Genomic DNA, 21,863 nt, shown 5'->3' with positions numbered 1-21,863 from the left:
TTTGGGAACCTGGCCTTGGGGTCACAGACCTGACCCCAGCGTGGCCAAGAGGGGACATGAATGTCCTGCCTGATCCTTTGTGCTTTGCAGTGGCCTGTGACACAACACACATCCCAGACTGTAAGCAGAGACACGTTGAGCTCCACTGCTATGAGATCATTCACTTCAGTTAAAACTTCAACAAATCAAATGCAGCTTCTCAACATGCAAGGCCATGGAAGGGATACTCACTACTGGGCTGAGTCGTTGAGCTGATATTCCCGGGACCGGTTGAAGCATTCCTGGATCCCAGAGTCTGCCCAGAGCCTCATCATAGCTGACAGCAGCTCTGGGGAGAAGGGCTCTGTGTCCTCCATCCGACTTACGACATCGCAGACCATCTTGGCATCAGCCTGCAGAGGAAAGAAACAAGAGCTCACACAGATGCTTCAGGCAGAACTTGGAGCCAGAGATTTCAGGAACAGTTCACCAGACCATCAGGAGTAAAGAGGCCGTGTTTCTCAGGATGGGATTTAGCATCCACACTCTGTGATTCAGCTGAAAGGGCAAAAGGAGGATGGAGGAAGGAAATCACAAGGAAAAAGATTGCTTGTGCAATCCACCTCATATCAACAAGTATTTCTGTTCAACAGACAAAGCAGTCTGCACTGCACGTGTGGAATTTCATGGGAACAGATAGGAATTCATACATGTACAAGGATATTTAAAATTGTTAGCAACAACACCTTGCTTTAACTGAAATGGAAACTAGCTGAAGTGGGGGCTTTGTATCAGAAAGAACAACAGAAAGACTCCAGAAACAATTTTTTCCAGATGCTCGTTTATTGCTTTTCCTAAATTCTTGTTTTTTGCTATGAGCCCCTGCTAGGAGGGCTAATGCAGACCACCTTGGCTGGCTGCGGTGCTCTGTGACTCAGAGGGAGAGGAATCTCCCATGGTTACAGAGCATGGCAGTGAGGGCAGGGCCAGCTGGCCATTCTCAGACAGAATCTTTTTTGGTGAGAGAAAATGAGATTCACTGGGACAGCAATGTTTTCTGGAGGATAGTGCTCTGACACAACTTGGGTCTGGAATATGTCTTAGATTTAGGATGGGAATGTCTAGACAGCCTTGGAATAGCTGAGTTCAGCCTTCCTGTAATAGTCCACAGTGGCTGATGCCTCACTTGTCTGTGAAGAAGGACACCCAAATTCATGACCCCCTCTGCTTGCTCTGCAAGAAGTAAACTCCCACAGCACCCACAGACTCCTGAAACCCTTGGCATGTTGACTAATCTGCAGAGGTTTTCTTTCATTGCTTTGAAAATCTCTTATTTCCACTAGCTGAAACAAACCCAGTTATTATTGCTATAATTAATTGGAAAAGAGGAGCTCTTGTTCCTTGCGTGTGTGCAGCAACTTGTGAAAATTTCTTGTTTTACTCTCTTGTCTCCTGTGTGCTAGACTGAACCCATTCTTGGCCAAATGCAGGTGGAAATCTTTGCCTTCCAGGGTGTTTGATCTAAGCCAGAAACACAAACCTCGAGAGGGGATTGCAGGCTCTGCTCATGCTTTGCTGGGGACAATCAGAAGTGCCATCACTGAGGAGCACCACAATAACCTTATTGTATGGATGGGAATGATGAATGTATGGCAGGGTCTGCATGGTCAGGATCAAAACTCTGTAACCTCTTTGCTGAACACTGAAACTGTGGAAAAATTGCAGGGCACCAAACTGAAAGCACTGGAGACTGAAGCTGCTAAAGATTTTAGTGCTCAATGAAAGAGCCTCAGGTGCCCTGAACATCCAGCCTTTATGGGCTGAAGAAGTCTCAGTACTGTATGTCTCAGTATTGTATCCCATAAAACTTAATGGGGTGGACTCTATGCTTTGAAGGCTTTATGAACATAAAATCTTTCTCACAGGGCACTTTACTTCATATTTTAGTGCCCAGGAATCCTCCCAGCCCTCTGTACAGACTCTGCTCATTTTGGAGAAAAAATATTGGTGACTCACACCTCAAAGCCAAGACAAACGAAGAACCTTAAAGAGTTCAGTTAATTTCAAAAGCTTGTTTTCTGCCCTGGAGTGCTTTGTGAGCTGAGTGAATATTCATAAATCATCTGTATGGTTTGCCTGCCCTGCTGGAGCAGCAGTTCTGCTCTTTTCACAGACTCTAAATGACATAAAACCTGCTAATGGCTGCAGCCTGCCTTGGCCCCAGTATTTGTGTATGGGTGATGCAGGAAAAGCATCCATGCTTCCAGTCAGGTAGGAGGATATCTTTGTATGTTATCCTGACTGCTGGAGGGGGTTACAGGTATAAGCCCCAGATCTGTCCATCTGTCTGTGATGGCAAAGCACATTTGAAGCTCTCCAGCTGTCATAGACATGGTCTGGGCTTCTTCTGAGTTTTGTGGATTGAACTGCAGGCTGCTCTTTGCAAAGCATCAGAGGCAATCGCACAGCCATCATATTTTCTGTGCTGGGAAATAGCTGTGTCACCTTTTTAACTACTGGACTGGTGGCAGTTCCCTGTGAGTAAAACCCAGCACGGGCGGGGGGTTTGAGCAGAAGACAGAGATGAACAGCAATGACAAGGCACAATGGGAGTGCCCAGGCACAGACATTTCTGGCTGTGGCTTTCTGTGAGTCTGTTGGGCCAGAAGTGGGGCTGAGCACGTAGGGCAGGGGATTATTTTGGTACATGCTCCTCTGCAGTAACTGGAGGTCCCTTCTGGGGACAGGAGAGGCTCTGCTCCCACAGCATGGACACCTGCCTGCAGGGCAGACAGAGTCAGCAGGCTGAAATGGGAAGAATTTAAAGGAAAATTTATTGCTTCTGCTGAACAGTAGTAACAATATTCTAGACTTAGTTTTATTTTGCAGCGTGAGCCACTGAACTCTTGGTTTTACAGATCCAGAAAAAGCAGGTGCAATGAGTACTTTTAAAAATACCCCTTCCCCCTGCCAAGGCTGAAGTCCCTCTGTCAAGGAGCATGGGGCCATCCAGGAGTTCAGGCATTTGTTAGATGATTTAACGAGCAATTAAGGATCCAAGAAGAGAAGATACCCCTTTCTTTTCTCACTCTCCAGGCTGTGTCTCAAGCTGGGAATGACATTAAAATCTCCAACTCCCCCTGGGCCCAGCAGGTAGATTTTTAAATACTGCCTGATTGACTTTTCCCTGCCGGCCTCCCCTGGGTGTGCTGCTCCTGCTTTTCCCGAGGTGAGAGGAGCTGAGCCTCCTGCCATGCACTGCCTGTGTACTGCAGCCAGCAATTAAATAAAGCAAAACAAAACAGGCAAACCAGCCCCCCATTCCCCTGCCTGGCAGTTCCCACCCAACAGGGCTGCTGTTAATGAACATCACAGTGGTATTTCAGCTACCTCGGGAGCTAAAAATAGGCAGAGCTCGGTCCCTGGCATAGCTGGAAGGAGCTACAAAATGGTGCAGGGCTCATTCCACCACTGCTGCCTCTGCCATTCCCAGCTGTTCTGTCTTCTGTCTTGGAACAAATCATCTGGGAGGAGGGTAAGAGGTCAGGCTGGTCTCCTTTGTGCTGGTTCTTGCCCAGCACGAGCATCCCAGCCAGTCTCCGCAGCATTCTGACATGTCCTGCTGCCACTCCCCAGTGGCTTGCACTTCCCATAGCAGCTGAAACCCCAACACCTGAGCTGAATGCCTTTGGGCAGCTCATTATGGAGAGTGGATGGAGAGTGGGGTTTGACACTTTGTGTCAGTCCTGAATGCTGATTCCATCCAGCTACAGCAGGAGAATTAAATCTGGCTGGGCATGGCCTGGGGAGACAGCTGAGCTTAGAGACTGGTAAAGTGAAATTAGACATCCAGCCTTTAGACATCAAGCCAAGAGACCAAAAAAGGCTTTACTAAAGAACAGACCTCCGTTCTGGTTGGGGAATGGAGAGGGCTCTGTAAGGCCAGGGCAGGGTCTGAAATCCACAGGCAGATGTGAACAAGAAGCTTGTAAACACAGTGGGCAGTTGGCATGTGTCATTCCTTACCCCAGGTTGTGGGCATACCTGTGCACCACAAATCCAGTTCAAAAGGGGATCTGTTTTCTCCCTAACCTGGATATAACTGCAGCTCTTTAATTGTCTCCCATATGTCACTGTCACCAAGCTCACAGCCTGTGCTCAGCATACAAAACCTTGTGACTTGCAGCAGCCACACAGCCCAATTAATGTGTTACCTGGCTGGAAGGGACAGGGGCCCCTCCCTGCAGTCTGACACTACTGGCAGTGGTGTTTGTCTCTGCTAGCAGGTTATTTTCCATCCCCCTGATACAGACCACCCCTAATTACTTGTTCCTCACCACCACCCATGACAGGTGCCCAAAAGATACCAGCAGAACTGCACTACAAAGGTACCAGCAGAGCTGCTGCTGCCCTGGCTGCTGCAGAGTCAGACTGGAGTAGGACCCAGGTACCCATCTCTGACTACCCCAGAGCAAATCCTAGCTCTGATCCTTTGAAGTTGCCTGGACACTGACTAGGAGACTTTCTATTTTAAATTTTTTTCCAAAAGGAATAGTTTTCTGGAAGGGGAATTTTAAGGGAGAGGCAAAACCTTGTGTGAAGCTGTGTGGTACAAATCTGCTAAACCTTACAGAGCTGTGCTGTGTTACAGCCAATGGAAGTATGAGCTTGTGGGCCACACTGTAATGTCCTTTCCTTTTGGTGAACTAAATCCCAGTAAATATCAATTTTTTTTGCTATTATTTGCTCTGATTAATGATACTTGTCACTTATCCTGTCTCAAAGATTAATCCTGGGGCAATTTCATTTGGTGGCTGGTTGTACCAGGAGCTGCTTCTCAGAACACTTCAGAAAATCCATGCAGTGGAGGAAAAGATGAGCACTGTAAGCACTTCAGTTTGGCTGGGGGTACGAGGCAAATCAGCACAGTACCAGTCATCAGCAAGAAATCTTGTGGAAATAGTGGCCATCATGAGTGATGAACCTGGGGATAATCAAACTGATGTCTAGAGACCATCCAGCATCCAAAAAGGACATCCTTGGAAGGGAACCCTTGTGGGGGATCAGATCCTGACCTCAGGGCACAGCAGTGTGTGCCTCTGCTGCTCCAGTGAGAAATGATGTCCTGTAACTTCATGGCAGAACGTGTCTCATAAACTGAAAACCTCCCCCTTCTCCTTACAGACTGTCTCAGAAATATGGACCCCACTTCCAACCAAAGAGTGGTTGCATTGCAGCAAAAGTCAGTGATTCTCACACAGTTTCAGCCTGATTAAATCCTGGGAACAAAGCATGGCTGGTGAATATGTCTTTTCCAGAGATTTCCAGGGCCCATCTCCAAGTCCATAGAAATTTTTGTAGACACTGAATAAATAGCTACATGTATGACTCTCCCCCTCACTCTCCCTCTCTTTCTCACACATCTGTGTTTCAGAGCTGACCTCTCCATCTGTGGAAGTCTGTCTGGCATTAAGCAGCTGCTGTGCATCGTGGCAGAGACAGCTTTCCTCCTGCACCCTTCCATCCACCCTCAGAACATTTAATTGAGGCCTCCCACCTCGGCTTGGCATTTGGCTTGCTGAGAGATCCTGGAAGGCACTGAGCAGGTAAAAATCTATCCAGTGGCTCATTAATATCCATCCCTTTGGAGATTACTGTGAGGTGGGCACCCAAACTTCCCCTCTTCACTCTTGTTAGCTGAAGGTGGAAATGCAAAACTCTGGACAGAGACCCCAGTGATCTGGGAAATGTGGTTTACCCCAAAGCTCAGTGTAGTGCTCTCTAGCAGTTTGCATCACACAGCAAAGCTAAGCCTAAAAGATTAAGTTAGAGATGGCTGGCTTTCCACAGAGTCACAGTAGCCATCCACCCTCATGTACACCTCTCACAAAAAAGTTGGCTGATTTGGATACAATGCCAAAAGGCTGCTGTCTGTCTGGGAGCAGACAGACTTGTGTACAGAAAACACAACCAGGCAGCCATGGTGACATCCAGATCTTGTGAGCTTGTGCTGGCAGTTAGCACAGCCCTGGTTTTCACATCCTTCTGGAGCCAAGATGGCACCACCACCTCTGTCTTGGCCAAACAGTTCTGTGTGTCTGGGAAGTGGTCTAGGATCTCTAGCCTGAAACCTTGTTATAGCTGTTTTTTTCTGTCTGCTGCTTCCTGTTTGGGCAGACATTGAGCAGGACTGATATTGCAGATCATGATAATTCTTACAGCAGGCCAACTGCTCTGTGTTCAGTACTACCTTCATTCCCATTCTGGATCATACTGCAGTTGACCAAATAAAATTTGGCAGCCCTTATGTGGGTATAACCCTCTTCAACGCATATAAAATAATATTCCTGGTTTGCTTGGACTAATGACTGTCTGGCAATGCAGAGACTGGATAAGGCATGAACTAGACTCAGCTCTTGGGCTGCCAGCTGCCCACCACCATAGTAAGAATTCCTATAGCTCCACATCCTGTAGAAAATAGTGGTTCATTCACTACTGGGGGAAAAACCCACAACCCAACAACACAGAACTCAACCTGCTAGGACAAGTTATTTCCTGAGTTTGCTTTTTTCTAGGAAATGCAGGGTCCTCCCCTCTTCTTGAGGAGCTCAGAGTAGCTCCAGAGCTGGGCGAGACAAACGCGGTGGGTAGCTGACCTGATTTTCCCAAGCAAGAATGGGGAAGGCAGAAAGCATGTGTTAGATGGTCTCAAAATAGGTCCTGACCCACTAGCTGCAAAGCCAGGAAAGAAAACAGCACTCTGTCCATCCCAGTCCCCTCTATTTCAAGAAGGGGGCATCCCCAAGAGTCCAGAGCCACTGCAGGCTCCCCCAGCATCGCTCCAAGAACAGGATGCTTCAATGGGCCCTCTGCCCTACAAGCACTGAGCAAAGGGTCTGGGTACAGGACCTGAAAGCCCAAATGTCATCCCTCACTGAGGACTTTGAGGCCATGCAGGCACAGACAGCGCTGCCCACCAGGGAGGGGATGAGACAGAGAGTCACAGATGGGGGACATTAGCCGCATGGCTTCATGCTCTGCAGGGAACAGCTCTGCCGCAGTGCTGAGGAGCAGGCTGGAAACATGGAAAGATGAGAGAGCAAAATCCTTGCAGCTTACTGCCCTTCTCCTCTCCCTAATATCCTCTGCTGGGTAGAAGTCCATAAAATGTAACAGCTCTGGAGTATTTGTGCTGCAGTAAACGGCAGGGAAATGCCTGAGATGCCACAGTGGGAGCACAGGTGGGGGAGCTGCACTGGCTCCTGGCATTTGTAAAATAAAGTGAATATTTTCCATTCATTGCAACGCGGATGGCTGAGGCTGAACAGAGTGGGAGTGGTGGTGATTCTCTGGGAACCCACTCTGGGTTTGGGAATTCCTGATGGGTTTAGGCTGTACACCTTCCACTCCTGAAATGTCCCTAAGGTTTTCCACACCAATATCCCTCTGGGTGACTCTGTTAAAAGCAGCAGGGCAGAGGGGACACAGCTTCATGCCAAGCTTTCCCACCACAAAGGGGGAAAACAGGCTTTGTCTTTGGAGCAGAGAGGGAAACCAGCTTCTGTGGGGAGTGCATTCCTGGGAGAAAGATTTTTTTAACATCTCTGGCTAAATGCCACTTGTGTATGATGGTTTATAGGGCAGTGCCTTCCCGCTGGGAAGTTGTGCAGTGCTGGAACCTGGTAATTAGTTTAATGCTCAGAGCTTGATGCTGAACGGTGGGTGCTAATCTGCACTCCACAATTAATCTCACAGATTTACCAGTGCCTCTGTGATGAGGGACTAAACCTGTGGGTTACATTTATCTGTCCCTGAAGAAAGAGATGGTATTTCAACCTGAAAGAGCCCTGGTTTCATTTTATGGTCCTTTTTCACTTGGTGATCTCTGTTGAAGATATATACCTAAAGGAAAACAGGGAGAGAGAAAATCCCTCCCTATGCCCCAACCCTGTTAAATTCCAGCTCCCCATTGCCTCTTTTCTTCTCATAACCCATAATTTCTTCTGTAACCCATAACTGGCATATCTGGGTAGGGATTTTGTACTGCCCTCCACTGACAGAGCAGTCAGTAGATTTGCTGTGCATACTCAAGCTTTGTGCCTGATGTGGGGGGGTCTCAAAATTATTTCTTGCATTGCTGATGTGACATTAGTCATCACAGCAGCCAAAGAATACTGATTCTTCCACTTGGCAGCAGAACTGAAAAATTAGGTGGTGTTAAAAATCAGCTTGGATGAAACGTGGATTCTCCTGCAAACCCAAAATCCTCTGAAAAATTTAATTTCACATCCAGGCAAAGCACTTGCCTTAAGTCCTATCAAAATATTTTGAGTTATTTAGGTGCTCGGTATTACTTTTTAGAAGTATGTCAAATTTCAAACAAAAATTTTGGGTTTGAATGAAAGTTGGGAAAATTAAAACAAATTACTTTGTCCTTTCAGGAATGCAAAATCCTCTTGAAAATTTCTCACATAATTTCCTCTTGTCCATGACTACATGTAGAATTTGACTGGAGTCATATATTTTAACTGGATTTGTAGATTTTGACCAGATTTTACAAATTATTTTGGTTTATTTCAGACTATTTTTAGCCATTCCATCAAGCATTTCTGTCCAGTTCTATTAATAAGTAGAACAAGAACTTTCTCATCAGGACTCCTTCATTCTCAGCTTATTTTCTGTTCTAATTTCAGTTGTCACCATCTCAAATTTTCTGGTTTTTGGTCCTTCCTTGCTCTTTCAGCAAATGTCCTACAAGATGCTCACTGCTGAGTTTTCCTGGCAATGAAGGGGTTTGCAGCAGTTCCCAAAGCAAATACCCAAGCTGGTGTGGTAACTTCTGGCTTTTTTGTCTCTGGCTGCAGCACCACCAGTGATGGAGATGCAGGGCAAACCAGACAAAGGGAAAGACTTCACACAGACACATGGCAGGTTTAGATTAGAAATTAGAAGAAATTCTTCCCTGTGAGGGTGATGAGGATTGCCCAGAGAAGCCGTGGATGCCCCGTCTCTGAAAATGCTCAAGGCAGGTTGGTTGGGACTTTAGGCAACATGATCTAGTGGGAGGTGTCCCTGCCCATGGCAGGGAGGTTGGAATAAGATGATCAATGTCCCTTTCAACCTAAACCATCCTAGGATTCTATGATATTAACATTGTGAAGGGGATAGACTGGAACAAGATGCCATTCACCATGACTGGTGAGCAAAATTTTGCCTATGACTTCTTACTACTGCAAAATCCTTGTTTACCTTCCCTCCCTCTTAATTTCCAGGTGACTGTGAACCCTTCTCTGCAGGGAGGAGCAGAGGCAGAGGTAGAGGAGCCTTTGGCTGAGGTTCTGCTGTGAGTGGGAGCTGCTCTGAGGGGCTGAGGTTGAGCAGTGACTGGTCAAAGAGTCTGTAGCTGTTTAAAAGGAGCCACAGAGTTCAGAGCAGATGAAAGACAGATTTTTAGTTAAATCTCCCATGTGCTGCTGTATTTCCAGCAAAATCAAGACTTGGGTGCTTATAACAGGCTTGGAGAAGTTCTTCCTTTGATCAGCAGGGATTACAGAGAGTAACCTCCAGCAAGTTCCTCCTTACCGGAGCTGAGGCACGTCACAGATTTGCTTACACATTGTTTCAGGTTGCTGCAGAGAAAAAATGTCCTATATTTTCCTTACAAGAGCATCAAGAAATTTCCCCAACCCTTTGATAGGGAAGAGGAGGGAAAGGGAAAGAAGACAGAGGGGAAGGAACCTGTTGGGTTGAGTGTGAGCACTGCTGTTCCAGGAGAAGCTGTTCTCAGGGATATTAAGAGGAACTTTATTTTTATTAACTTCTCTTTTCAGAGAAAATGGATAAATGGGACCTCAGGTGCATCATTAGATGACAGGATAGTTCATAAGACAAGTGGCTGGCAGAGAACTACCTTTCTAACAGCTTAACAAGGGTAGGCAGAAATAGGCTGGGGGGCTGGAATAAATCTTTGATGCTGTTGTGTATATTTATTATTTATTCTTCTGGCACAAATATAGCATCAAAAAATATCAAAACCATAAAAAGCTCATAAACTGCTGTCACTGGATTAGTCCTACATCTCTGTAACCATGGCATCATGTAGTAACGACAAGAAAAATCAGCAACAATGGGAAAAAAGCACCCAGCATTTATGACACTTGTGAGGGTGAGGCAGACTTCCTTGCTCTGGTGAGGATGCACCAGAAGGGATAAGAAAATCTGAGAGCATCTTACTGGCCTGGGCATCTGTGAAGCACAGCTATGGTGGAAAATGCCACAAAACAATGGCATTGCTCTGTTGTGTGTAAGCCTGTGTGACACAAATAGAGGACAGAGGGTGGATCCCCCCCTAAAACCCTTTGCTGCCATTACAGGTCACCTGAACCCCACACAACAGTGGGGATGGCCCCAGTGCCTGTAGCCAAGCATGGAAATGGCTGCACCCTCCCAGCACCATGGTCGAGCTCTCTGTCAGTGTGAGCTGCTGGGTTTCATCTCTGGGGGGTGGCACTGTCACTCCTCACCCTCTGCCTCTCACATTCATCCTATTTCAGTGCATTCCTTCCTTCCCCTCTGTGCTCCCTCTGTCTTTGTGCCACCCCCCCTGGGGCTGCAAGTCCTGCAGCTGCTGCAGTGGGAACCCTCCCTGGTGCCTGTACAGGACTGTGCTGGTATGAGCAGCAAGGCACGAGCTCTACACTGTACAGAGTATTTCTTGGAAAATTGTATATATTCACTTTTTTCTGGAATACTTTGGCTAGATTGGAAATATTTCAACTATCATCCAGAGATTAGGGAGCTTCTTTTAATCTGCTTTTGTTTTGTTTCCTTTTTTTTACATCTTTGCAGAAAAAGGAGAAAAAGCCTACTCCAAAATGTCCTCCATGGAGGGACTGGGATTTGGCAGTGTCATGCAGTGATGCCAGTGGATAATGGGATGTGATAACAGTCACTGACTGCCTCCCAGAGCCCCTTTGCAGAATGGGTCAGACTTCTCCCACAGACAGATTTGGGGCAGAAGTAACCAGTATCCTCCAGCCATCCAGCTGGGAGCAAAGCTCAGGTTTAGGGTCTGGTTGTGCTGCCCTGGACTCCCAGCAGCACAGAGCAGAACTGACAATAAAACCTTGAGCTTTTCACAGCTGCCTAATGGGTCTAGAAATTTGATTTGTTCTAAAATAAGCAGCCCAGGCCTGTAGTCACCATGTCCATCTCAGCAGCAGAGAGCACAGTGGGTCCCTTCATGGCACAGCCAGTTAGCTGGAAAGTGAGAAGCCCCAAGAAATCCAAATTCTGCAATTCCCACCTCCTCTCTATTTTCCCCTCCTGGTTGCTTTGGCTTTTTCTCTCCTGGCAAGCCCCTCTCCCCAGCAGTACTGCAGCTCTGCCTGCCTGCAGCCATCCCAGCCCTGCCTGTGCAGCACTCTCTGGAGTTGCCATTTCTCTTGCAGGCATTCAGCCCATGGTGCATCGCAAAAAAACATCCCCAGAGGAGTGAATGATGCCAGCAAGGCTCTTGCCTTCCCTCCACCTCCCAGGGCTACTTTCTGCCTTGGCTACGAGCCTGCTGCATCTTTGTGTGGTTAATAAAAATAACCCAAAAGTACTCGGGAGCAGACAGAGCAATCCCAGAGACTCCAAACATCTAAGGGGCTTTGTTTCCAAGGCAACATCTTGTCTCCTAGCTGCAAAAGGCCACGGGAATGAAGGCAGCCTATGGAAAATGAATAGCTAAATGACAACAACAACAAAAAAATCTGCTGGGGAGCGTTTCAGAGAGGGAGGGGTGTTCGTAGGGGGGCCAGGAAAGAGCGAAGCTAAACAAGCCAGGAGTAGCTGCACAGAGCATGCAAAGGGACAGGGTGCAATTTATCTCATGAGAAGCTCAGTCCTGCCCCCATTGAAATGCAGAGCACCACTTCCACAGACTTAATGGGAGCAGGGGAGCTTGCACAAATCAGCTATTCTTTTCTTTCCCCCCTTTTTTAAGCTACAGTGTTTGAAGATTGGAGCTAGTTAAAAATAATCTATTGTCCAAGGCAGAGACTTGCCCGGTCCCAGGAGCTCCCCAGCCAGGGCTGCAGCTCACCATTGATTTTGGTCACCCCAGTTTCCCACTGCCAGAGCTGCCTCCTCCCTCCACAGCCCAGGGCAGTGAGCAGGTGGGAGATGCCAGAGCACCAGAGCATCCCTTCAGCTCTTCCAGGAAAGAAACATGTTTTCACCCATTTCCCAAGATTTCCAGAGCTCTGCAGTGTGTTAATATCTGTGTGCAGTCCTTTCACTATGGCTGCAAGGATGGCTTTGCTCTCACAGCCTTGTGAGCCAGCTGCCCTGATAGCAGATTTGGAGCATCAGGCATGGGGAAAGCACAGACCCCTGTGGCCCCACGTCCCACCCATGACAGCCATGGCCCCTGTCTGACACCACCCTCCCCTGATGAGGGCAGGAAGGTCTGGGGCTCCACCGTGGTGCTCTGATGTGCAAGCTGCCCTTATGTAAGTGCCTGCTGCAGTCAAATGCCCCCGGGATCATTTATGGGATTGATATCAGACAGGGAGGGGCAGGCTCCCCGTGCCAGGCCTGCAGATGCACTGCTCCTGTCTCTCCTCTCCCCTGTGTCCCAGGGGAGTGCTGAAAGCTGAGCATCATGATGCCAGCTAAGCTGCCAGAGCTTTTCCTCTGTGTCCCAGGGGGTGGCACGGATGCCCTGGGAACATGAGCTCAGGAGCTCCTCCAGGCTGGGTCTCTGCTACTCAGCAGCACAATGGAGCTCCAGCATGCCTGAAATGGGCTCCTGACACAGCGAGGGGAGGAGAGAGCCTGGGCATTTCCCTGGGGTGGCCAGGAGGATTGAGGACATTAGTGTTTGTTAGTGCTGCTCTCTGTCCTGGGCTGGAGTCAGCCTTGGGCTCAAGCTCTCCCTCTCCCTTCCTCAGAGACTCTTTGGGATGATGAACAACTCAGCCATTGATGTCCTGCCTGACCTTAAAACATTTTATTTAATTAATGTTTTTTCTTTGTTCCATCTCGCAATCAATACCATGTGGGCAAGAGGTTCCCAGAGGGAGAGCTGATGGGAAATGCTCACCTCACACTTTTTTTTCACACTGTCTGCTGTGGGCAGAGCCAATCCATGCACATGGATGGATGGATGACTGCTATTTATTATTCATCTTGCTGTGCGGAGCAGAGCCTCTGTCTGAGCAAGTTCTGAGATTATGAGGTTTGCTTCTCACTCCCCCTCCTTGAAATGGTTTTAAATTTAGCTTAACTTCAGGGAATTCCTCCGAAATTGCCCTGGAGAAGCAAGGCTGGAATTTGGTCCCTATAGCTCTGCCCAGAGCTGGTGGCTGCCATGGGAAGCCCGCCTGCAGGGCAATGGAGCTGGCCTGTCACCACTGTCCTGATGGGCAGTGCTGGTGTGCCACCCTCCCTGGCTCCTGGAGAGCAGCTGGGTACCTGCAGGGCAGGGCAGCAGGCACAGGGTGCTGGAGGAGCAGGGGACAGTCTGACCAGTCATTCTGCTCCCCCTCTTCCCAGGGGACATTCAGTGGGGAAAACTGGGCAACAGGGAGCTCCTGGGGCTCAAGGATGGACCAGTAGGGATGAGACTTGATTTAAGAACAGGGAGAGCATGGGACTTGGGTGTTTGTATCAAAACCACCACAGCCATTTTACCTTCTTGTCCCCAACTCATCCTTCTTGCAAGTACCCACTGAGAGTATTGTGCACTTACTAATCTTCTATCCTAAACTCCTTTGCTGTGTTCCTGGATCACCTTCCACTGCCATAAGTCTTGTCCCTACATGGCTGAACTTCACTTCTACATGAAATGATTCCTGCAGATCATGCTGAGTTTTCACTTGCAAATACTCTTGGACAACTTTCAAGGCACTCACCCCCTTTTAACCATGACATAAATTGTGTGGTACTCTCTATACAACTGGTTGTCAAAATAGGACAAAATATTAATACAGGAGCTGGGATTTTCAAAGGTAGTTGATATTGACCTAACCTGATTCACACTGGGCTTGACTGTAAATTGTTAGCAACAGGGAACAATGAATGTTCCTGAAAATCCCATTGCTTGGACATAATGATAGAGAAAATAGATTTTGCAAGACACATTATTATTGGGTTGTAAAAAATTGTCACCCAGTCGTCTTTAAAAATGCATCTGCTCAGGTTGTTAATGGCATTTGCATGGACAGTCTTGTCATTATGTCTGAATGAATAAATAGTATTGATTTATACTATAATAAATTTGTAGAATAAGAGATAAAATACAGCCAGCTGGTGGTTTTTTGGAGTATTTGCTGGCAAATGTCTCATGTTTTGGTTTTTCAAGAGGACTGAACAGGGGACAATACACCTGTTATCCTTGGTCCTAACATGATCAGGTGACAAGCATCTGTTGAGCAGTCAGGGCACTCTAACCCCCTCCTAAAAATCTGCCTGCCTCTTCATTTTCTGTGCCACCCTTCTGCTTCACGTGCCTTAGCTCATTGACTTGGGCTCGACAGACACACACACTGAGGCTGGCTTCCAGACCCTCAGCCAGGGATAGACAATACATGCTTACATCTCCTCCACAGATAAAACCTGTCAAGCTTTCAACCTGCCTTTGAGCTGATATCTTCAGAGTAATAGGTAGGCTGGAAATGCATTTCCAACCCTTGTGTGCCTACCAGAAGCAAGCTTTCCTTCTCTCCTTGCCACTCCTTGTGAGCCACAGCATTCAGTAATGAGGCCATTGATGGAGCAGTGGTATGTTCTTTTGTCCCTGCCAAAACCCTGCTCCCTCCTATTCAACTCAACAAGATGTGAAGCCCTGGTGCTGCCAAGTGTCTTTTCAGCTGCCAAAGGAAAAGGAGCTAATCAAACGAGGAAAAGAGCCCAAGTACCAGGCTCCATTCCCAGCTCAAAGCCTGTGGATACAATACCCACCAGCTGGCCTGGTGGGCTCTGAGCAGCTCCTGTTCTGCCTGTCCTGGGGTGAGAGCTGTGGGCTCTGCTGCTCCCGGTCCACATTACTGCTGCCTCAGTTAGCCTGGAGCATTGGGAAGCTGCTGCATTGATCCCTCTCAAGGCACACCACAGCCTGTACTTGTTAGTGGTTTTTTTTTCTTAAATTCTGTTCTGCAGTGCCAGCTTCCTATCTCTCCCCTCCTCATTTCCCACACAAGGAGAAAAGCCTCATGCTGGGCCTTTCATGTCCCTTGGCCTGTCAGTGGACAGCACCTTTGAAGTCATCTTTTTGGCCTGTTTCGAACTCTGCAACTCAAACATTTTCTCAGTAAAAAATGGGAGGAGACTGTTGGTTTTCAGTATCAATATTTGAAACAGGGTATGGGTTTCCCTTCCATAGTGCTGCTCAGTCAGTGATGCTCACAGAACTGTCTGGGCAGGGCCAAGCCCGCACTGCTGTGCTGGTTCTGCTGCTGCTCCACGCCAGATGAGGATGGGATTTGTTTTTGGCCGCATCCTGATCTGCTTCTCCACAACATTCTTCCATCTCTTCATTTTTAGCACTGGCATTAAGTATTTAGAGCATAAAATGACTAATTTGCCTCTGCAGCCGCTATGCTTTGAGGCCATTTGGGAATCGCTGAAGTTATTTGCCACCTTCAGCCCAGTGAGTTTTATAAAGGGATCATACATTTCCATACTACTTCTTCCTTGCAACTGCTTATTTACCACAGAGCCACCACTGCGACAATGACTGGGGGGCAGCCTCTGCTGAGGTTAAACATAGAGATTATTGAACAGCCTGCTTACTACGCACAACACTTTAGGATGGGAGGTGAAAATGCTGCTTTGCCAAATGAGTAACACCAAGTTATCTGTTTCAGCTGGAGCTGCTCCAGTGCTTTTGGCATTTCTAGGGCTGATGGACACCGCAAAGAATATTTAAGGAGACAAAAAGTAATCTGCACGCTTTGGAGGTTGGCCACAGAGTCGCTGTAAATGCCTCTCTTGTAAAAAATGCCACAGGCCCTTCAAAGGTCATGGGCACTCAGCTGCTCGGGGTCACATCTCCCCTGCCAACAAGGGGTCCCTCACATTGAAGGGGGAAGCAGGACAGCTCTGAGGTGAAGAAGGATGCAGTATGCTCAGCAGCCCTGCATCCTTCCTTGATGCTTTCCTCGCTCACTGGAAAACCTGCCTGAGCAATCTATCCTTGGGCTCTCTGATCCTGGCTTGGCCAGAGCTGCTGGAGGAGGGGGCAGCCTTAGCATTGCCATTGCAAACCATGCCAGGCTGGTGATGTTGCTGGCACAGCACTCCTGAGACAGGGAGCAGTGTCATGGGGCCAAGCTGGTGAGCAGCACAGTGCTCCCCAAACCCAGACAGTGCAAAACCCAGACACTCCCTAAACCCAGACACTGCAAAAACACATAGGGCTGGTCAATGTCAGCAGTGGTGCTGGTGCCACATCACAGAGGGGTCAGCAAGGCCACTCCTGATGGACCTGTGACTGCTCATGCTGAATCCTGTCTCATGGTTACCCCATACCCTGTCTCATGGCTACCCCATGGCTACCTCACTCATCTACAGCACCTGTGGGTCTCTGATGACCTTGCCCTGCTGTGATGAGAAGGTGGCAGAGGAGTTTTCCAGCAGCTCTGCTCCCAGCCTCAACATGGGAGGTGAAGTTCAAGACATACCACTTGTGGACCCACACTCTCTTCCATCACAGCCCATGATGTTCACACTGCAGATCTCATCTGTGTTCTGGCTCATTATTTGGCTCCAGGGAAACCTCTTCTGCTCTCTGGCTGGGCTAGGCATGGTCTGGCTGCTGAGGGCCCAAGACATGAGCCTGTGCCCTTTCTCTAGAGGCTTAGCTGAAGGGATCATGGTCTACAGCAGGCAATATTTTGTCAACTCACTTTCTGTTTATTGTCATGAGTGTGTTGAGTCTTGCCCTCAAGACTCACCTGTGAGCTCTGCATGTTGCTGAATTAGGCATAACAAACTCCTAAGGAATGGTGTTTTGCAGGGAACATCCTTCTGAGCTGCAGTGTCAGGTGCTGGTGCCCTTCTGTGTCTGACATCTGTGCCCTGGAAAAAGCTTTGCTTGCTCCATGGGAGTGCTGTCTCCTCACCTTTGGCAATGCTACCTTCACTGCCTATCCAAAACCAAACCAGAGTTTGTGTGATGTGGTATCTTACCTGCTTTCACTGCACTCCAGCAAGTTTTCTTTCTCTTCTTTATTTCTGCAAGAAGCTGTACAAAGCCTGCTCCACCATTAGGGCCTTGTCAAACAAGTAACACCCCACCAAACTTCCCATCCTACTGCTCAAGACCAGCCTGATGGACTCATAACCTCACAAGCTTTTCCATTTTAATGTGAATGGTCCTCATTCCCCAGCTGGGGTAATGCCCACTGCAGGAATTTTCTGTGTTCGTAAATATTTCCCTGCTGCTGTGAAGAGGCTGTTTTTCCATTCTTTGTATCAGATGAAGATAGCTGTTCTGCCAGCTCACCATGTAAATTTAATAGCATTCCAAAACCTCTGTCCTACATAAATATGAATGTATTTCATCCAAGAGGAACCTGTTATTGAAGGAGCTGCATTGCTAAATCATTCAGAAGGTTATTGTTTGAAGTGCTTGCAGTCAACGGTGTCTTGGCGATTACAGCTCAAAAAGGGAGGGAGGGTGGAGGAAAGAATGAGTGGGGATCATGGAAACCTCTTTAAATGAGGGAGCTTATGTACCAAGATCATCAAGGTATAAGCAGGGCATTGCCAACCAGCAGGTCTGGCCCCAGGAGGATGGGCCAGCTGCAAGCAGCTCTACAAACTATTCACTGGCAATTGCTTTCTTGCTGCTGCCCTGACTTATTTACACTCCAAAAGATTTCTGAAGTGTGTTTATTTAAGAAAGATAAATCCAGAGGCTCTGGAAGGGGAGAAGAGCTTTCCAAAGGAATTAGGCCTTGGCACAACACAATTCATTTCACTCATTAACCCCTCCTCACAAGGAACACACTAAGTGCTTATGCATTATGCATCATCAGGAAATTCTGATTTGATGGAGACTGAAGGTTAAAAGGCATTTCTGTGCTTTTCCTTACTCATTGTTATGCTGAAAGATGGAGAGTTATCATGGAGGTGGGGAAAACTGGGGGAGTGAGAGCCCCTGTACCCTGACACTGAGTGCCACAGTGCAGATGGGAAAAGCTTCACGGTTGTGGAAGGACATGTGTTCCCCTGACGTTAACGTCTCCTACTGAATTCAAACATTTCCACCCTCTTCAGTAAATTCCCTAGTTTCTTTGAACAGTTTTGTGTCATCAGTACACAAACCCACCCAAATCCTCACCTTCAGACCTGTTAAGAAACACAGTTCTGGGTACTGCAAGAATGTGGAGAAGGCACAAGGTCCAAACAGAGACCTTGTTCAGGCCCTACACCTTCCTAAGTTTGTAAACCAACAGATGTAAGACCTCAGAGTTTCTAAATTGATTTCAGTCATTTAATTGATGATGCAACTGTAGATATCTACATCACTGTCCTTTACTTTTTACTGATTCATCTGTTCCTCAAGCAAATGTTTTAAAATGAATTTGCTTTTTTACACCTGCAAGTTGCAAGAGTTGTATGGTAAGATGTCAGTCCAGTCTTTTGGAGGGGCACATGTTTATCTGCCATAACAGCTGGGTGTATTTCATAGGTAGCTGTAAGGGATAAAAGCCTTTCTACCCTGCAAAAGTGTCCTTTGGGAGCATGTGCCTCACAAACAAGAACCCCCAGCAGCATTTCAGAGATGTCCATCATGGCCATTGTTCTCCTGGTTCTGGTGCAAGGCATCTAAGACTGATGCCTGGAGAGCCCAGGTCTCTTGGGTTACCATGGGATGACAATGCCATACCATTTTGCTGTTGATCCAGCTCCAGATAAGAAGTAGTTATTTTCTTGTTGCTTTGCTCCTCCATGTGATGCTGTTCAGCCCTTTCCAGCAGCAAAGGCTAGGACCCCATCTTGTTTTTACTTAGGTTCAGCTGCATGGATAATTCATATGAAGTGCTCACTCCCAGTGCTGCTGGCTGGAAAGGCACCTCTGACACCACTGGCGTGGCCCCACTCTGGTGCTTGAACAGCAAGAACTGGTTTTTATGATGAGTGAAAGATGTCTTTCAGAGTTCTGCTGAAAGTTCTGCTGAGTTCAGGGTTCAGAATTTTGTTTTCTGGCAACGGGCTTTCACAGTCAGATACTCCTCATGCATCGCAACAGGATGAAGCTATTAAAAATACAATTTAATTTTGGTCTCTTTGCTGATCAGTCTAGTGGGAATTCTCACTTTACTCAAACTTTAATGTTTTCCTTGTAAATTTCAGTGAAATCAGTAATTGGTCTGATAATTGAATTTTCAGATCATGTGTCAAAGGAATAATGGCATGCATGGGATAAGTAGCAGTCTGCCTCTGGAAGCCCAAACATCTGAAATGGAAAATTCTGCAGAATTCAGATAAAGATTTGAATATACTGCTGTGGAGCTAAGAATAGACCACATTATTTATATCGTCAAAGGAAGCGGCAGAAATCACAGAGATGCTCAGAGACCAAAGATGGAGCGACAGCCATGCACAGGAATTGTGCTCACAGAGCTGTCACTGACGTCTCTGCTCAGGCACACGCTCCCAGAGGGCCCCTGGACCAGGAGCATTTCATGCAGAAGAGAAGTGCCAGGCTTTTCCCTCCTGGAAGAAACACTCAGGGAATCTTCCAGGTACCTGGGCAGAGAGTGGGCAGCAATGTGCCCATGGCAGAGATGCCTTGTGCCCCACCAGGTGCTGTCTCCCCTGCTCTGAGGTCCCTGTGAGCTGCAATGTGTCCCATGTTTCCAGTGGAGAGACTGATGTCAGAGATTCATTAGTGTTTTCCTGTTCAGTTATTCTCAAGGTCCATTCCTTGGTAGGAGCTGACTTCTAACTAGACTGGAGAATAAACTAAACAGCTAATAAGAAAAATTCAAAACATCCTTTCAATTAAAAATAAAATAAAATATAGGCTTCATAGCCATATCAGATGCCTGCATTTCTCTGAAGTTCACATACTTTAAGAACTGTGCCCCTCTCTCCGGGGGACCACGACAGCAACACTCAGTTTTTCCTGTACTTCAGATGCTTTCAAGCTTGGAAGCATTTCCAGAAGTACAATAAATGCCTGCTTTCAGCCCTTGTTTAATTATTCTATATTTTCTCCCAAGCATGTTTCTTGTCTCTTCACTGACACCTTCCACCTTCTCCTGTGGTTCATTATCTCCCAAATTCAAGGTGAGCATCTCCAACCTTGAAAAAGCTGGAGGGATCCTGTTTCCTCTCTCTCCCAGTCTGTGCCTCCAGTGGCTTTGGTGGTTGCTTCTGCTCACATTAACATACAGAGGAGGAGAACGAGAGCCCACGAGCCCCCTCCTGCTGGGTCTGTGTGGTACTCCTTCCATCAAGCCCAGGCTGCAGGGCTGTGTGAGAGGCAGGCTGGAGCGTGCCCATGCCAGGGGCAGGAGACAGATGCTGGGTGGGAAGCACGGCTCCGAGAGGCTCAGGTGCCAGCTGAAGGATCTGCTTTCCTGGGAGGAACAGGCAGTGCCAAGCACATGCTGCATCCAGGACTCTCCCCTGCAGAGGAGGGGAGCAGGGGCTGTTCTCACCCTGCCTACGTGGGTGCCACCAGCCCCTTCAGGGAACTGCACTCAACACTTGCAAAGAAGGTGAACACTCATCGCTCTCATCAACTTAGGTGTGGAGGGAGAGATGATGTTCACACTAATTCAGGCTTAATTATTTTTTTTCTTTTTTTCTTTTGACATGAGATGTCTTGTATGGTTTTGCCAATCCTATGTCCATCAGAGCCAGCTGGATGCTGAGGTTTCTTCTCAGTGCCATGACAAGAACTTACACTGGTTTTTGCAAAACAAATGTGCCAACAGATTTTGGCAGGTGTTTCTCCCCATGCCCTGTTAGATAGTATTCAGCTTCAGCAGTATCAAATGTTTGCACTACAGCAATGGCAAAATATACTTTTGTGTTTTTTCCTTAAATTTTAACTTTTTTCTTAAATTTTTTCCTTAAATTTTAATTTTCCTCTCACTTTCATTTATCAGCTAAGCATTCGTATTGCTATGTAGGAAAAATTAAGATATTCAAACTGTTCTGTTCAGTTTTTCACTGTCAAATACTCCTGCAGAACCACCTTCCCTGAAAATGATGGATTTTGAAAAAACTGCATTTTTAGACAGAAAATTACTTCCAGGGAAATAAATAAAATTGGATAGAGTACATGTGCTGGCTTTAGCTCAGCTCCTTCCATCTCGGGAAAGGGGAGTTGTTTTAAAATTCAATCACTTGGATGTGCAGGAAAAAATGGCTCTGATTTGTTTTGATGATTAAAATGTCCAAAAATATCAGTTTCCTGTCCATCATGCAGAGTGTGTTTATGTCAGACAGCAAGATGAAGGAAAGTTTATCCTTGAACAGTCACAGAAGACCGAGAGACTGGCTACCTCCAGCTGCCAAGGGCCACTTGCCACTGCTGCCCTTGGTGGTCATTTCCACACTAGAACCAACCACTGTGTCAAGGTTAAAGGCTTTACAGAGCTGTGAACACATTCATCTGCAGGCACAGAAATCTGTAGGTAATTCCTTATTAATAGCTCCTACTGCTGTAAAGACCAGGAATTCTGTGCTAACTGATCCAACAGGCAGCTTGCAAAAGTGCTGGACAGCAAAAGTGCTGTCACTGTGATGGTGAGCACCCCCAAGCAGCACTGGGTGGTTTTGCTGTGGGGAAAGGAAGCAATCTCTGGTTTCATTCTTCAGCATTACATTGATGATGTTAACTACGTGTTACTGGGAAGAAAACATGGTCCACC

The 21,863-nt window shown here is 47.2% G+C and overlaps 1 protein-coding gene across 2 annotated transcripts in view; it reads right to left on the bottom strand.

Moving 5' to 3' along the window:
* GNAO1 (G protein subunit alpha o1) overlaps positions 1 to 21,863 on the bottom strand; it is a 139,272-nt gene that overhangs the window by 45,508 nt on the left and 71,901 nt on the right. For both annotated transcript variants that reach the window (XM_058813254.1, XM_058813253.1), the window contains exon 4: positions 232 to 392. In XM_058813254.1, coding sequence (XP_058669237.1) covers positions 232 to 392 — 161 coding nt within the window. The remainder of the gene's footprint in view (positions 1 to 231; positions 393 to 21,863) is intronic.

Source organism: Ammospiza caudacuta, chromosome 13 (genome assembly GCF_027887145.1).
Source record: "Ammospiza caudacuta isolate bAmmCau1 chromosome 13, bAmmCau1.pri, whole genome shotgun sequence".
Taxonomy (NCBI): Eukaryota; Metazoa; Chordata; class Aves; order Passeriformes; family Passerellidae; genus Ammospiza; species Ammospiza caudacuta.
Note: the sequence above shows the minus strand (reverse complement) of the source record. Positions and strands in the feature narration are given on the sequence as shown.